This window comes from Zosterops lateralis, assembly GCF_965231275.1.
Source record: "Zosterops lateralis genome assembly, chromosome: 2".
Taxonomy (NCBI): Eukaryota; Metazoa; Chordata; class Aves; order Passeriformes; family Zosteropidae; genus Zosterops; species Zosterops lateralis.
Window position 1 is genome coordinate 40,070,127 of NC_139763.1, and position 17,613 is coordinate 40,087,739.

General features: G+C 42.4%; 1 protein-coding gene across 2 annotated transcripts in view; it reads right to left on the reverse strand.

Annotated features, from left to right (window-relative positions):
• Positions 1 to 2,254: 2,254 nt before the first annotated feature.
• Positions 2,255 to 17,613, reverse strand: part of CLYBL (citramalyl-CoA lyase) — a 166,041-nt gene continuing 150,682 nt past the window's right edge. The window contains exons 8-9 of one of the 2 annotated variants that reach the window (XM_083854490.1): positions 2,814 to 2,913; positions 2,255 to 2,403 (exon numbers count right to left, since the gene is read on the reverse strand). In XM_083854490.1, the coding sequence (XP_083710616.1) occupies positions 2,818 to 2,913 (96 nt within the window). In that variant the 3' untranslated portion in view covers positions 2,255 to 2,403; positions 2,814 to 2,817. Of the gene's footprint in view, positions 2,678 to 2,813; positions 2,914 to 17,613 lie in introns of both variants that reach the window. The other variant, XM_083854489.1, reaches the window with a different exon arrangement.

The window sequence follows — 17,613 nt, forward strand, 5'->3', positions numbered from 1 at the left end:
TTTCAGTGTTGTGCTCTGGTAATTACTTTTTCACTTTTCCCCTAAGTTCCAATGTGAAAACCTCACAGGGGGGTCTTTGCTGTAGCAGGGCTACAGTTCCCAATCCCAAGCGCAAGATCTGCAATTACAAACCCATTCGGTGCCCTTCCCTATCATTAATATGCACAAAATCCTGCTGCTAATCTTATAATCTGTTTTGTTTCATCAATTGCTTGCCTAGCACCAGGCGGGAAAGAAAAAGAGAGAAAGAAAAAGAAAGAAAGAAAGAGGAGAAGAATAAAGCCGGAAAATCACGGAAATCTTCGGAAAGTAAACGGAAAAGCGAAATAAATCGGATTTTATTTTTGATAAAGCAAAAAATCGTTAAGGCCGTTAAAAGGAAGTAGGATTTTCCGCTGGAGGGGTGGGCGTCGGGGAAATTTAAGGAAAAATCGGAATATATGCAACATTTTATTTGCATATTCGATTCCTCCGCGTGCGGGTCACGAAGTTCCTTCAGCAATGAGCTGGGGGAGGGAGGGAGGGGGCGGTAAACCCCCCGGGCAGGGAGTGACCGCCTTCCCCTCGGTGCCGGGGGAGGAGGCGCCGCGCTCGGGGTGCGCCCCCCCAGCTCCCGCGGGCTTCCCTCGCCCGGCCATTGAGACTTCGGGAAAAAGAGGAACACATTCGTTTTTGAAATCGTCCTCATCCTGCTCCTCCCTCCCCCCGCTCCCTCTTCCTGCGCGGTATTGAGGGAATAAAACCATCTACACCACACGCGTCCTATTGAGATTTCTGCAAAAATTATACCCCCCCCCAAAACAACAACAACAACAACACCATCACCACCACCACCACCACCAAAAAAAAAAAAAAAAAAACAAACAAACAAAAAAAAAACCACCACAAAAAAAACCAACCCAACCCACAACAAAATCACAATCCCAAACAATCCTTATCTCCTCTGTGTTATTCCCCGTGCCCCGCGCAGGCCTTGCCGTGCACCTGGTGATTTATTACCGCAATCTGATCTGCGGGGACAGCGACACGCGTGCCCGGCCACGGCTCGGCCCAGCTCATCTCCTCAGTAATTGTTTCTCATTACTTCTGATAATGTTTTAATAGCGCTGCCCATCATTTAGTCAGCCTGGAATTAATAACGGAGGGTGTCCCGAAAGGCGCGGGGATGAGGGGAGCTGCAATACAAGCAGGTAGTCTTTAATTAATCAGATTAGCCCGGAGGTCCCCGCGCTGTCAGGGATCCCCCGGCGCGGCGCTCGGACGGGACCGGGGGGCGGAGGGGGAGAGGGGGGTCGGCCCGGCTGCTCATCCCCAAACCCGGCCGAGGGGCTGCCGGGGGGCCCCGCCGGAGGAGGCCGGGGGTGGGCGGCTCTCCCGCTGCTGAGGGCCCCGCCGTGTCCCCGCCGTGCCCGGGGGGCCGCAGAGAGGCGCTCCCGCCGCTCCCGCTCCCTTTCCTCGCCGCTCCACGCGGGCCGCACGGTGCGTTCTTCCTCCCCCTTTTTCCTCTCCCCTTAATTAAACCAAAAATAAGCCAAAATAAGTGAAATCGCTGCTCGGAGACGGAGGGGAAGCACGCTAAGCGAGGAAACAGGAGGAATGTGGCTCAATACTTGAAATGCCCACGGAGGCGGTGAGAAATGAAACTAAAAAACAACTGTTTTCTATTTACAATTTTAAATAAACAGAACAGCCTTCCCCGCGGTGTTTGTCTAAGTGCAGCAGCATTGCTGCTGTGTAGGTCATGAAAAGGTTGGTGCATAGTTTAAAACTTCCCATTCTGTTAATTTCTTAAAGAACAGTCGTTCATAGTCTGAGCACAAAAGCTCATGATTTAATGAGGAACAGAAACAAAATCTCTGATTGTTGGTGTTTCAAACTTCATTGGAGTCCTCTGGCAACCACAAGTTGATCCTCTGCAGCTTCAATACCCTTTAGCCCTCCATATAAGAGTACATGCTGAATAGAGGACAATGCCTGGTTGTTATGTTTATTTACCCTTACTACAAGCTGGGTTAACCTCTTCAAAACAGCTTTACTAAGCCCGTTAACCACACAGCCCACATGATCTGTAGCCGTATCCCTAATGTGATGTAAATCTGACTCGAGACCATATGCACAAGTTCTGCTGCATTGTGTCTCCAAAAACTACAAGTTTATTGCCGTCCAACCCTTCCCGGGCTGGACGCTTCCAGGAGGAAACTCTTCTGAATAGCGACTGCTTAAAAAAAAAGAGAAGAAAGTCAAGAGTCCTGCATTGTTAGAGCATTATTTTTAATGGCTGTTGCACATCTACAGAAGGGCAGTGAGGGGGGAAATCAAAGCTCACACAGGGTAAAGGTTTTCATTGCAGTTATTTCAACTGGTGTGTAATTATTCGAGGCTTTCTCCTTTCTGCCAGGAGCTCTGCATCAGAGTGGGAAGAAGCACAGAAAGAAATAGAAACAATTGAATTATTTTCCATCTGCTCTTTTAACAGAGCTCAGGGCTTATGTTTTGCCTTTCTCCTTCAGTGAAGTCATAATTCCACGTTTATAATAATTACTGTGATGTCACAGATTTGGTGATGTAACTGCATTGCAGGCTATGAGTAGAACATGGGCCATGCAGGAGTGAGCAGTGGCTTGAGCTGAGAATAGTTTTAGTAATTAGCGATTCCAGCAAGCAAACTATGACAGATCTGCAAAATGGAAATGAATTTCTGTTTAAGCCTGACGTCTTTAATTTTCCACCTTCCCCCCCTCCCTCCCACCCCCAAGTATTATAGTCATCTTTTAAAACAGCTACTGGGGCCCCATGGCGAGAGCTTCATTTACCAGCTCATTTTTTCTTGATGGCTGTGGCAAGTGTAACAATGTTCTGTGCCTGCTTCAGTAATGGCATGTCGATCATGCTCCCTCGGAAAGTAAACGCTCCCTGGAAAAGAGAGAATATGAACTTCCTGAGACACCTTTGGAAACTGTAGTTGGTGTATCTTGTTCTTTACAAACACATCTGTTTGCCAAGAAACATCTCCCATAGGAATCCTGAAGAAGTTTTAGGAGACAAACTAATTGAGATGGAGCAAGTGCATTTAAAGAAATGAGAAGGGCAACAAGTTCTCCAAAGAGGAGGCAAAAAGAGAGAGGAAAGAGAAGCCCAGGGTGCAGCTGGCCAGTTTCAGCCTCTCTAGCTGGCAGACACTGAGGGCCAAGAGCAGTGAGGCTGTGTGTGCCAGCTGGGGAGAGGGACTGGCAGACACCACACTTGGGGGCAGCTCTGTTCCCCACCTCCAGCATCACCATCCAGCATCCATCCAGGGCTATGCCACAGGGCCAGCAGCAAACTGCTTGGGGCAAAGCCGGAAGTTATCTTTGTCAGTGAACAGTAATGGGTGTTTGTGGGAGTGGAGGGAAGTTTTCTTGACTCAGGGGTTTGCTGAGGTTGTGTTGCTGCTGCACCTCTCCATTATGTCTCCAGTGCTAAAGATAGGCTGGGCCTGTGCCGAGAGCCAGGGACTGGAATGAAAGCCGAAATAACCAAGTGGGTGGTGCAATAATATGGCTCAAATCTCCTCTGGAGCCAAGGTAAAGCACACCTGAGCACCACACATAGGGCATTTCCCCAGATGGATGCAGAACTACTCTGTGCCTCAGTGGTGGTTTCAAAAGGACAGGTTTCAAAAGTCACTTTGTATTCCTAAGGATTTTTTGTTGGTACCATGGTGACAAGTTTAAAACAATTGACTATGAAGCATAGTTAAATCTTAAACAAAAGACCTTAAATATGTATTTAAATAGTGCTTTAAACATGCTTTAAATAGTGCCAAACCTGACTTGTTACCTTAGATGCTTTAATCCCCACGTGTCTCTGAGGTAGGATTGGGAAGATAAAACTGCATTAAGACATGCTGAAGTCCAATAGACAGAAACATCTTATTTGCAATTCTAACAGTGGTTTGACACAAAAAAAACCCCAAACAACAAACCCAAGAATCCAAGTACGAAGGTGCAATCCCTTTCCTGCAGAACTCAGAGCTGAGGGCCTGGCCCCAGCACTGCATAGGGTGGCTCTGTGAAGAAATGAACACCCTTTTAATGTCCTGCCAGTCGATACAGGATCACAGGCTGGCCTTAGGTTTGACAATGAGCAAGGCTCACCAAGAGCAAGGTATGGTCCATAGCAGCACAAGTGTCTGTGCATCAGCAGCAAGAGAAATGCAGAGGAGAGCAAACATTTTTCTGGTTTTCATTTGAGGCTTGATAATTATTAAATACAAGACTCCAGAAAGTAAAGTGAAAATATAACCCATTTACAAAAATATTTAGGAAATGTGTTGCTCCAGTGGCATATCTAGCTAAACTGAAGAAGTATTAATTAAATACTAAATCATGCTTTGGAATAGTTCAGACAAAAATCCACCTTAAACAGTAATCTAACACAAATCAATATTCTTGCATGTAAGAGCAGGCTGTATGAAAGCCATGGAAAACGTAATAGTAAAAACCATTATTTTATTCAAAGAAGATTTTCCTACTATAATTTGCAATATTTCAGGTAGGTTTGGAGAATGGGACTGACAGATACTCAAGAGTTGGTGCTTCAAATTGAATTTTTTTGTTTACTGAGCAGACAATCAACCCTACCTTACCCCAACATCAACATCAATATTATTATTATTACTATTAATAATATACCACTTCTAGTTATAGCTGCATCTCTTCAATTTTCAGTTATACTTTTAAAACTTTAAAGAAAATGCAGTCTCAAACTATTAAATTTATTTACTGTTGTAAAAGAAAAGTGAACTAAGTAAACATTTTATGACATAAGGACTTATTTGGAATAATTCAGGTCTATGCAGTGATCTCAAACTGCAAGAAACATTTTTTTTCCTACTGTAAGAAAAACATGGGTTTACTTGTCCTTTTTTTTTTTTTTTTTTTGGTAGACATTCAGTAATGCCCATTCAGGAACAGCTAATTCAGTAGCAAAATAAAGAGTAAAGCTAATTCAGTAACAGCTATCACTTACAGAAGAAACTTGCATATGAGATGACTGTTGTAAGTAGAAATATGTTGAACTCTCAAATTATCCTTCTTAGTTCTGTGAAAGGGTGACTCAGAAGTACAGTGATCCTAAGTATCTGCAATGGTTTGCAGAAAGAGATGAGTGCCTAGCAATATCAGTTCTGATCTCTGGTGGTCCAAATCATGGCTGGGAGGGTCTCAACCCTTCCACTGACTGGATACGGAATGATCTAAAGTCAGATACCCCTGCATGTACCTAAGCTGTACCATGATGAATCTGGGTCAGAATGTCTTTTTTACAAAGCAAGAGCTAATTAAACAGCATGCTTGTCCTCTCTTCATTAAAGTAGTATGTTTAAAAGGAAAACAGGCTAATGGTGTGTGTATGGACACAAAAAACCACTGAAACACGTGAGAAATGCTGTACGTTCCCTGCTTGTCAGTGTGCAGCTGTACTTTGAGTTGCTAGGAATTTGAATTTTTGAAGGAAAAAAATGACTTTTGTTTTCCCTAACAGCAAAGGGTAACATGAAGTTGGCTTCTCTGCCTGTTCACTCTGAGGCTTATTTTCCCCCTGCTAATTTGCAGTGTTGAGCTAAAGTCCAGAAAAAGAAACCAATTTTAATGCCATTGAATATACCCTATTCACTGACTCTCTTTCCACCCACAGGTTTCAACAGATAGGAAATACCAGTAATTACAGCTTTGTCCCCATGCTCTCTTTTCCAATTCTGCTAGATGAAATTTGCCTCTAGCATTCTTTTGATTTTCTCTCACATGAATATAAAGAAAACAAGACTTTCTATAAACACCATTTACTTTGATAGCATTAATCTGGGGATTAATTTAGTCATAGATCTAAATTTTCTTTTTGGCTAATTTTCTCAACAATCTCACACTTCCAGCCTGTACTTAGATTTCCAGTAGTTCAACTATGGGACCAAGGGCCTGCTCTTAAGGAAGCTTGCAGCATGAATGGGAACAATGCCAGGTGGGTAATGCAAGGCTGGGATTTGCATCCATCGCATTTGGTGGCTCTGGTTCTTGCTCACTATGCAACCATATAAATCGTTCAGAGGGAGCCTTTTCAGAAACCTGCAAAGGGACTCTGCCATCAGGTTAATCAAACATGTCAGACCTGCCTTGGGAAGAGACAGGCCCTCCAGATAAAGGCTGATGGAGAAGTGGGGAGGAGGACCAGCCAGGAGGCAGAGCCACAGATAATGGGCACAGCCTCCAGGTGACAATAACTGTATGCAAATAACTCAGTTGGGATGAGAAATGGGAGAATGGAGGACAACTATGGCACTCACCAGACAGCAGTCTGGAAGTCCAGCCCTATTGAGGAATGGGAAGATTTGTGGGCCAAAGACTCTGACCCTGTTTAAAGCAGGGTGCAGCACAGATTCTGCTGTGCCTATTCAGTGCCATCCTTCATGCTGCCACACAGATAATGTACTGAAGGCAAAGCCCTGTGAGAAATGGGGTGACTTTGGCACTCACCACTCTGTGGGCCATGGGAGCTTTAAGGGCACTTTGACTAGTCCACGCTGTACAGCTGTGAAGGCAGCACAACACAGCAGAAGGGTTTGTAAATACAGAATGCTTGTGCTCCCTCAGCCTGATTGCTCTACAGCTCTGTCAGGGCAGACTACCAAGGAGGAATCAAGGAAGAAAGCAAATGGGCAGCATTCCCTGTTTGGATCATCATGCAGACTGTCTAGAAGTCCTTCCCGGTTGACTGACAAGCAAGGAAAGACTCAAGGTTTTTCCTTCTGCAATGAACTATTCACTATGACATTTAATGCTCTATTAGGACAGTAGTAACATTTTTTAAAAGTAACAGCAATTTATGCAAGGTGCAGGCCAGGCTGAGTAAGGTCTTAACAGCTCTACTTCAAATTTCAGTATATTGTAAAGTGCGCTGCAAGTGAATTAAAATTATAGACAGCTGATAGGTTTGTGTTGGTGTGATGTGTGGTTTTTTTTTTTTTTTCTTTTTTTTTTTTTTTTTTTCCCTTGGAATGTAATGGCAAATTATAGTCTTGGAAAAATGGAAATAGAGAATGGTCAGCTCCAAGTGATGCAAGGATCCAGCCTACAGGCAAGAGAAGCCATAAGGCATAGCTGACAGAGAACAGTCATTTTCACAGGTCAGAACATGAAGATATAGGCTCATGATAAAGGAGGGAAAATCAGTTGTGCAATAAGAATAACAAATGCAACAAATTTCCAGGTGGTTGTGGACAGACTTAAGAGATGCAGAAGCAAACTTTGTAACACACAAGTCTGGCAGATTTCATGCTTGTATCATATGAACTTCCTTTTAGATAAATGCAGCCACTCCAGCATAGCTCAGACCTAGCAAAGTTCAACATGTAATTGAGAGAGCTCTTCTTTGACAACTTAGAATACAACCTTGGTCACATGCTGCCATGGATCTTGAACATGTCTCTTGTTATACCTATATGTCATCCTTAAAGATTTCCTTTACCTATAAGAAATGACATGTATCAAGTCACAAAAAAGAATCTCAGTGTTGGTCTCTCATTTGCCATGGCAAAAGATGAACACATTAATGCAGTGTTTCCAAAAACACAAAGACCTCCTCTTCTTGTGCATGTCTCTCCTGTATTTGGGAACAATTACTTTGTGAAAATTTAGTGAGTAGTTAAGAGGTTGGCAAATCTGCAAGACCATTTCATAACCAGAGCAATACTGGTTTTTAGTGGCAAGAAACATTTTACCTTTCCAGAAGTTAAATGGATGGGATTCAGGGTCCATGATTTCAGTGCTGTCTGGGGATCAATATTTTCTGGTGGAACCAGGAGAGGGGAAGGAATGATACAGGTGCTAGTGTTTATCATGGGTATAATGGAATTGTGTTATAATATGGAATTGTGTTGACTTTGACTGCACAGGGGATGGACAGGATGGCAAGTGAGGTGCCCTTATGTTTTTCCATATGATCTGGGAATGTAAAGTTTTACAGTTCTTTATCTGTACTGAAACCTTTTTATATGATACACAATGTTACATGGGGTTTTACTCTCCCCATATTTTATTTCTTTATGTACCACTGGATTAAGGAGAGAAATAAGCAGGATAAAACTATCATGATACAGAACACTTCAAACACCTCATAGTAATCTGACACAATTATCTCTGAGTTGTGTATTGAAGTACTTGAGTTAATTAAAGTCAAACAATAATTGTTCTGGGACATGTGGGACAGTGATCAGACGAGCTAGTCCCTTTTGGTTGGCAATACAGAAGAATTAGATGTACTGCTGCACCTGGGAATGCTCGTGGCTTTTTTGTCAGCCTTTTCTCCATCTATGGTTACCTGTGCCTCTAACCACATCCAGCCCTATGACTGCAATGAGCTCACTAAGAGGGTTACTGCAGACCCTCAGTTCTTAGACTAGTGTAATCTATTAATCATCTGCATTGGTTTTCCTACGACACAGAAAATATGTGAAGTTTGAAGTACCAAATAACTCCTGTAAATTCAAAAAAGTCTACTGGCTCCCTGTCTGTTCGCAGATGTGACTCCAAGCATGAGCAACACTTTTAAGAACTCTGTGCTCTGTTTTTGGAACCACTGCTGTGGTCCACTCAATCATGGTCCAGCCTTTGCTAATAAAACTTTGATTTGATGCCTTGATCTCATCATACATGTAGCCAAGAATTTTAACTCCCACATGACAGTTGCCAGGATTTTCTCAAAGATATTTATGTAGGTTACATTAAGATTATGGCTTGTCTACAGCAGAAAGAAAAACCCAATTGTCTTGCATCAGATGAAAGAATATAGCTAATAGTGCTAGGTTAATTTGTAGTGTGTCCATACATGGGCTGTCCTAGGCCACTGTGTAGAGATAGCTGACTTTTTCAAAAGCAGCTGACTCTGGGAACCTGGTCAGGCTAGACAGATGGCAGGCTTGAAGGTGCTAGGGGATCCTTGGGAGTAGGTGAGGCTTTGACATGGGGGACACTCTGGGTAGTTAGGCCAATGAAAAGAAAGGAAAAGCAAGACAAGGTAATGTTCCAGGAAACTGCAATATGGACAAGAAATCACCTGCTGGTGAAATTTGAATTAAGTATGGGTCTAAACCAGGGGTTATCTAATGCTTTTGGAATTGCCAAAACCCCCTCTTCCACTACTTAGGGGACTACTGACTGTATGACAGTCTCACAAGTGAGGGGAGGTCCTCAGACAGTACTCTGCTGTCACAGTCAGAAATAATGCCCCACTGATAAAGATTTGGGGCTTTTTCCAATTACTTTTCTCCACAGTTTTGCAATATCTTCCCTTGTAGACCAAATCCATGCAGAGTGTGTGGCAGTTTGGTTTTTCTCCTTGTCCTACTGGGCTGTCTTTGGAGGGATGTGCATCTAAGACATAGGGGAAATGGGCATAAGGGGACCAACAAGCCAGCCACCCTTCTCTCCTCCACCCCCTTCATCATTAGGAGATATCGTGAGTCAAACAGAGCTCCCACTGCTCTGGTAACATGGGCCAGAGGCTGTGTGTGAATACAGCCATTGTGTAAATAAGTGATTATGTAAGTCCCCTTTCCTACCCTGGTGACCTGTGTCGGCACTCGCGGGCAGATGCCAGGCTAAATGGAAATGAGCACAAGTGGTGATGCCAGCTGGCCAGGGCAAACCTTATGTACCGCCTAACCCATATAGACAAGTGGCCTCAAGTCCACAGACACAAGAAATTTTTGATCCACAGTTATTTGAGAAACACTAGTTCTTTCCATGGTAATTCAGTGTCTCACCCACTTCTGAAAGCCAAAGGTCTAGTTATGACTTTTTGGAGACACCCAAAATACAAGGAATAAATGCACTAAAATCTGCTTGGGTCTGAGGACATTACCTCTAATCCTGTACAATATTAGCTATTACAAGGAAGAGGCTTGTGTTCTGCAAGCAGAGCAGATTTGTCTTCTGAGGAGGAAAGGGAGCAGGTGGATGGCAAAGGCTCCCCCTAAAAAGCATGGCATTCAGGAAGATAATTCCCCTGGGATTAATGAAAACACATGTTGTTTAAGTGACTCCCTGCAGAGGAAATTTGGAAGTCTTTGCTTTGGGGCTTAAAAAGAACGCTTGGATTTGCTTACAGGTAATGAACAAAGGAGAAGAGGAACCTGGTCACAGCAAATGGCATTGGGTCTGTGCCTGGGGGAGGAGTGATTATCCTGAGTACAAAGGAATGATTTCTCTTGAAACAGAAGGTTGAGACCATATTTTTGGGGAAGTCAAGAGCTAACAGCTGTGATGGTGCTGAATGCAGGTTTAATTAATTTTTTTTCTTCTGCAAGTTGTAGCCAAAGAGCTGTCATAAAGAGCTGGGTTATGATTCTACCTTCTCATAATGAACTTCCAAAGGTTAGTGAGCTGCTAGGAGGTGTTCAGTGAAATCTGGGTCAACTGAGAGTGTGTTCCAGACTGTGACCTCTCTCTCTTCTCTGCTCAGGCCTGTCCTGCCACCAGAGCAGGCTCACACATAACCCTGGCTTTCTTTAAGTATCTTTGCAGTAGGTAAGAAATGCCCAAATAACCAGTGTAGTCACATATGACAAACTGAAGACTTCACAGGCAGTGAACTGTATGGACACAGCTTTTTTTGGCTACATATTTCCATAGCCTCTCCTCTGGACCCTTTTACATTCACCCCTTTTCTGTAACAACATTATGAGTGGAAAGACACATGTACACAAAATCTTTTGGGAAAAAAAATGATCCCTGAAAAGGTTTGTCAGAGATATCTTCTTGGCAAGAGGAGATGCTCAGTGGGTCTCTGGTCTGTTGAAGCATATGTGGGGAGGGAATTCTGCAAAGTATCATCACCATTAAGTTTCTGTAGCCTTTTTGCTGGTATGTAGAAAACATTAGAAATCACTACCTTTTGTTTCTTTTTGCCAGTGTAATCTTCCACTGGAGTAGAAGTAGTCAGTAAGTTCAGAGGATAAATCAGTTTGTAAAGCCAGAAGCAGGCCTGTTTGTTTGAGATAGGCTTCTGTCTCTAGGAGCAGATGGAAGGACACAAAAGGTCAAGAAAGAAAGAGCAACAACCACATGAAATAGAGATTGATTTTTGCCTCAAATAACTCCTGAGCAGTAGTGCAAGAACTCTGACAGAAGAAACCCTTTCTAAAGCTCAACAGGTAGAAAGGACTTTGTGATCCTTCAAGTCCACAGTGGGGCAGGAAAGATGAAGAACAAGGACCTACAAGGTCCTTCATTTCTTCTCCACCTGGCATTACTATTTCCAGCCCATATGTAAGGGTTTTGCCCTGCTGTGTGAGCCAGACAACCTGTTTTTCCATCTTACAGTCCCCCAAGCTGCCTGAACCACCCTTTCAGCTGGGGTGGGCCTGGGGATGCTGCTTCGTTCAGCTCCAGAAACTCCTCAGGCCACCAAAGTCTCTCCCTCTGCCTGAGCAAACAATCTATTTAAGATCCTTGAATGAAAGGCAGATATGAGGGGTTTTTATTGCTCTCTTTGCATTTTCTCTAGTTCTCTTCTCATTGTGGTTGCTGCCTTCCTGCGTGCTCCTCTAGAGCAGGAAGGAATAAAATTAAAGAAGTGGAGGGAAGTTCTAGAAATCAGGAATATTCTCCACTGGTTCTTATTCTCTGTCTTATACTGTATTGGGAACGGAAGAATCCTAGAGAGCACACTTGCTGCTGCCAAGCAAATCTTTATTTTATAGCACAAAAGCAGCTTCCTGGACAAACAGCCTATCCAACCATGCATTTTTTCTTCCTAGTGAGATTCATGATTATTAAATGGAAAAGTGAAAAGTAACTGATATTAAGACTTAAGGATCCTCACATGCCCTTCATTTAGTAATTTGGAATTAACTTGAGGTTTACAGTCATGGAAGCAATTTGTTAAATATAAACTAGAAAATTCAATCTGAAAGTAAATGACTACAGGGCATACAGACGGCATTTGGTACTGAAGGGAAAGGTAGCTGTAAAATACAATGGAGCTGAGGAAAATAATAATAATAGTGAGGCTTGTTCTGCCAACAAGCATGGAATTGGCCATCTTTTTGTATTCCATGTTTTTTCTAATTTCAGGCTCATTTTCTGAATAGGATTGGACAGCCATTTTTTTACTGTGGTTCTCTATTTCAACTGACAGAGATTTTGCAGAGAGCCACTCCAAGTCCCTGACAAAGCTGGCTAGCACAGAGAGGAGTGAAAAGGCAGCAAGACTGCTGCTACTTAAATTAACTGAAACAATATTTTGGCTGTACAGGCTTCTGAATTCCCCCAGTAAGGCTTAAAAGGAGCCATCTGGTCAGAACATTACCTCTCTAGTTAGATCCTGCTTTGAAAATTGAAATGAGGCTCATGAGCACTTGTTAATGCTTTTTAAACAGGGATTTTGGAGGTGGGTAGTTGCCTTGGTGGGTTGCTTGGTGCTGAACAGGTTTTGGAATGATGGTGGGCAGGTGTCTGCAGTGCTGGGTGTCTTCCCACTCCATGCTCATAGCAAAGCATCGCCTGCACTGGGAATGTGCCGACACAGCACGGCCCTTCCAAAAGCAACTCACCCTGCATTTATCTCCTTGAGCCGGCAACGATGGAGGAGCCATGCCTAGCTGAGGAGGAGCCCAGAGAGGTGCCATCCTCTGCAGGGCTTGTGTCCCTTGGGGCAGGAGCAGCTGCCTCCTCCAGGGGCTATCTCCGGGTGGAAAGGCTACAGAGGCGCACAGATCCATCCTGCTCCCGGCTCCCGGTAAAACTTCTCCCCGCGGGAAATATCAATGTGCCATCCGAGTCCTTCTCCCTCTGCACTTTGGACACAGGTCTTTAATGAGTGGAGGAAAACAGATTAAGAGCCACTGAATGCCTGCTGGGGAGTGGAAAGGGCAGAAGCTGGCAAGAAAATGTTTTTGTATGAGTTTCTGCCCTGCTTAGAAGCTTTTGCTGCCCTGTGTAGTAAAATCTGTCTCCTTCTCTCCCCACCTGGCATAACTCCCTCAGGACTGATTGCACCAATGTAGGAACCAGTATAGCACAAGCAATTAGCTAATACAGCCCCTTCTGCTCTTTTGTAGAGGTTCAAAATTTGCCCCAGATGGATCTTTCTAAGAGAAAAGCCTTCAACCATGACACAGAATACATTTATAAAGCTTTTTTCAAATCCTAGGAGTGTACAGAGAAATTTTGAGTACTAATATGAGCCCTCTCAATCTCAGTTTTGACATTAAAATTTCATCTGGCCACTTTTTAAAAAGATAAACAACATAACCGTGGCCCATGCTTAAATCCCACCAGCACTCTCCATCTTTGCATAAAGATACACCTGAGCCTAGACTTCTTAAGGCTGGTGCTCCTTAAAGGTGGCAATATATCACAAATTCCTGAATCCCTCACTTTGCAGTGAAAGGAACACGCATTGCCTAATTAACATAAAGGACAGCACACGCCCTGTGGTCTCGGAGGGAGGGCTGACAGTGCTGCAGCCCAGCACACACAGAGGTACCCTGTGTTGCCACTGTCGCACTGGGATGGGATCCAGCTTGGTTGGTGGCACCTCAAAACTCAGCAGTCTGTCCTGGGCAAGGGGAGTGGCGCCTGGGCTGCCCTCTCACTCCCAGCTCTACATAAAGCCTCGAGATATAATGCCCTGTAAAATGCAATATAATCCCTTTTGGGTTGATGGGGTTTGATACAGCCCCATGTCAGAGGGATGCTCCCGTGCATCCCTTCCAAGAGGCACCCCTTGGACATGGTCTCACTTTCCCAGCAGCCACGGGCTGGATTGAGGTAGGGTGGATCCCACTTGGCTGGGGAGCCCTCCTGGGGTCCACAGCACAGCTAGAAGAAAGCCGGGAGAGACCTCCCTGTAAGGTGGTGGGAGCTGGAGCTGGCTGAAGCACGAGGGCGCATCGTCTCTAAGATACAGTGGCTTGGGTTAGCTTTTCCTAAACAAAGAGCATTATAAGAGAGCCACTGCTGGAAATTTCCATTCCTTTGTTGGGTTGATGCTGTGTAAATAAATGCATTCCTAAGATTTTTCATAATCCTGGAAAGGTCCGTAAATGAAACTGTATAGTTTGCCAAATCACTGGAGTTCATATATATTATTCCTCAGCTGCTGGGAACACGCTATACAATGGCACAAAATATAATGCAAGAAACATATGCTAGAGGTCTTCTTAGAAGCACTCTGTGCATTTGTATGTGGCATGTACAGATATTTCTTTTGATTTGCTCTATGGGATTTAAATATTCAATCCATATTACAATTTGAGTTTGTGATATATTTTTCTTAACTCTAAATAATCCTTACCTGACAAGTGACCTTGGCAGCAGCATTTAGTTGTTCCCTAGTTAAATATGTGGGTACTTTGAGAGCATTTGTAAATTAGTATGTGAGATAAATGTGTAATCAACCTTTTACTTTATTATTCTGTTTTTCCTCATCTTTGAATTTTATTTAAAAGTAAGGCAAATTGGGAAGATTCAATTTCAACAATGATAATGTGCCTGATGTATTTACACATTGAATGGCTTAAAAATTCATTTTCAATGTCTTACAATTTTGTCATATATAAACATTAACTACTTATAGAAGAGATACAGTCCTGTATTCAGTGTACTGGCAATGTAAACTCAGGAGTTACCTAAATAGTAAAGACTATTATATCCTCATTGTTAGAAACCAGATATTTTTCTTAAAATAGGCTAATAACCTCTCCACTAACTCTACTCCCTTAGATTCAGTTAATCTGCATTTATAAGATCATTTCCCTGTTCAATGTAGTATAAATGCTTTAAAAATTTCTAAACAGAAACTGTCCTTTAGACCACTGGAATGATGTTTATCACTCTTTTGTTTATTTTTGAGCACACTGACATCTATCTTATATTTAGGCTTTCTGACAGCTATACCTGCCTTCTTTAGGATGAGTATTTTAATTCTGAAAATCATATCCCCTAGTAATGCAGTTCTACTGGAAAAATATTGAAGTGACCTGGAAATAACACTTTCTTTTTAAGCACTTTTCAGTTTTAGACCTCAAAGTTTTAGACAAAAGAGAGCAATTAATAAATAGTTGAATAAAATACAAAACATACTTTCTCAACATTTGTTTCTACTTGTCCAAAATAGAACATTACCATTTTTTTCCTAGACATGCCATTTTTTAATTGGATTAGAAATGTAAAAAACAGCCCCAAAAACAAAACAACCTAAAAACCAAACCAAAGCAACTCCTCAAACAGGAATATATCCATAAGGCAAGCCCGAAGACTTCTGGCTAGCTGGTTAGCACTCTAATTTCCTTCTGTTTGGACACTGCCACAGCATCTCTAATTCCACAGTGCTCATCTGAGATCCTAATTTTTCCTGACCTCAGTACTCACATTTGGGGGCTACTATGTCAAAGCATTTCAGCGTCCAGGATGAAGCAGCCTGGTTCAGCCTTCTTTCAAAGGAAGATTGTTATGGAAATTGTGGGTCTCAAATTGGAATCGATTATAAAAGCTTATTACTGTATTTTAATATAAAATATTGTTAACCAAGGGCATCAAACTTTAAACCAAATTAATAGCAAACTATGATCCCAGAGACTGCAGTAACTTATCTACCACACAAACAGCTGCACAAATCCCTCACATTTATTTTTTCCAGGCTTTCAACTTTGATTAATAACATGGTAAAACCATGCAAGTCTCAAACATATTAACCACAGCCATATTTTTAGTCTTACTGACATGAACACTTTAATATAATAAAAGGGAAAGGAAAACAGAAGAGGTGTTTCATTAGGACACGAGGATTACTGAAACCGCTGTGTGGAGCATTTGCCAGGAGGTGGTAGGGGAAGAGTTATTACTCACATTTTAGCATGTCGTTAGGATGTGGAGCGAGAGGATCCCTCAGTGAGATATGTTTGCTTTGGAAAAAAAATTAACTAATCAGACCGTCCAAGCTCTTCTCACTGGCACAGTCATAATAGCAAATTAGAAACTCAGTTAATGAGTTTCCAGCATTACATGGAAAACTATTTTTCCAATTTTGTTATAAAATCCAGTAATACGACAGTGCTATGAGATTCAGAAGTTCACATATTAACCTGCCAGTTCTTTTTTACTGATAGACGGCTACATACAAAAATATATGAAGCATGCAACCGGGTTGGTTAAAAAAATAACCTGGTTAAAAAAATAGCCTGCACCACAAACCCTCAGCAAATTTGCTCTTGCAGCTGATTACAGAAGCTTATAACATATTTTAAAAGCATTTATGAAGAGGAAAAAAATCCCCCAAACCCAAATAAACCCCCTTGAATGGTTGATATAAACAAAACCCCTCAGCATTACGTCAGAAAAATAGCAGCTTCCTAAAAACAAATCTAAAGACTAACAGTTGCCTAACATTAAATTATTCAATATTAAACATGTTTGGCTTAATGATCATGCGATACTGGGACTAGAGTTAAATTTGGTCCAGTCTCCTAGTCTGCTGTTCATATGACAGGGGTGTTCCTTAGGTGAGTTTCTGACACTAGACTCAGCTGAATGAATAGTATTAAACACATCATAAAAAACATTTGGCTGAGTAAGTAGTTTGACTTTTTTCTTGCTGCATGTACCTGCCTACACATTTGCACCAGCAGTATGTTTGTAAAGATGCCTTTTGTAAGGGAGCCAAGCCTTGTAAATCGGAATAATGGGCAAAACCAGTCACGTATTTTCTATTTCTATATTGTTTGCATGAAGAGAGCTACATTTCAAAATTGAGGGGGAGAGAACAAAGAGATCCAGGCATACAGAATCCTAATAGGGACCCTGAAATCACTGCTCTGGACAGCACCCGAACAGCATAGTCATGGCTGTACTGGAAACACCCAGGTATCACAAAGGGGGTACAATAGCCCAGTGAAGAGAAGGGCAGAGCAATAGCAAATACCTTGTCACACTTTTACTCCGAGAAGAAAGCAAAATTTCTGTTTTGACCTTTGCAGCATTTTTAATGCACAACATCCACAGTATCAGAAATGCAGGGGAACAGGGAAGGCAGACATCTCCATTTTTTTCTAACCCATTGGAAAGTGGAAAAAAAAAGTGCAGAAAACATTTATATGGCACTAGTGAAAGTGAGACCTTATGCACAGTCTTATAGATGAAATTCTTGACTGGAGGGGTTTATCTCCTACTTGAATTCCACACAAGCACATGTGAACCATTCCTACTCATCTGCACTCCCCATTCTGACATTGGGACTTTCATTTTTAACTATCCCAGGCTTGGCTGAGACTAAGATAAACATGTTTGGCTGCAACTTTTTTTTTTTTCTTTCAAAAAGAGGCAAACTGGATTATAGCAAATAACCTTTAAGATAATTAACTGACAATGCCACAACTAGCATAAAATCTTCCTTCAGGCGACCCCTAATTTAAGTATTACTGGCACAAAGTGGAGACAGATTGTGCATCACCACCGCAATATTTACATAGCAGAAACCCACAGAGCAGGAAACGTGAGACTCAATGATGCACTAAATTAGGAACAATCATATTCTAGTGTTAATTTGCTTTCTCCTCTATCCAAAATTCAGGTCCAGCAA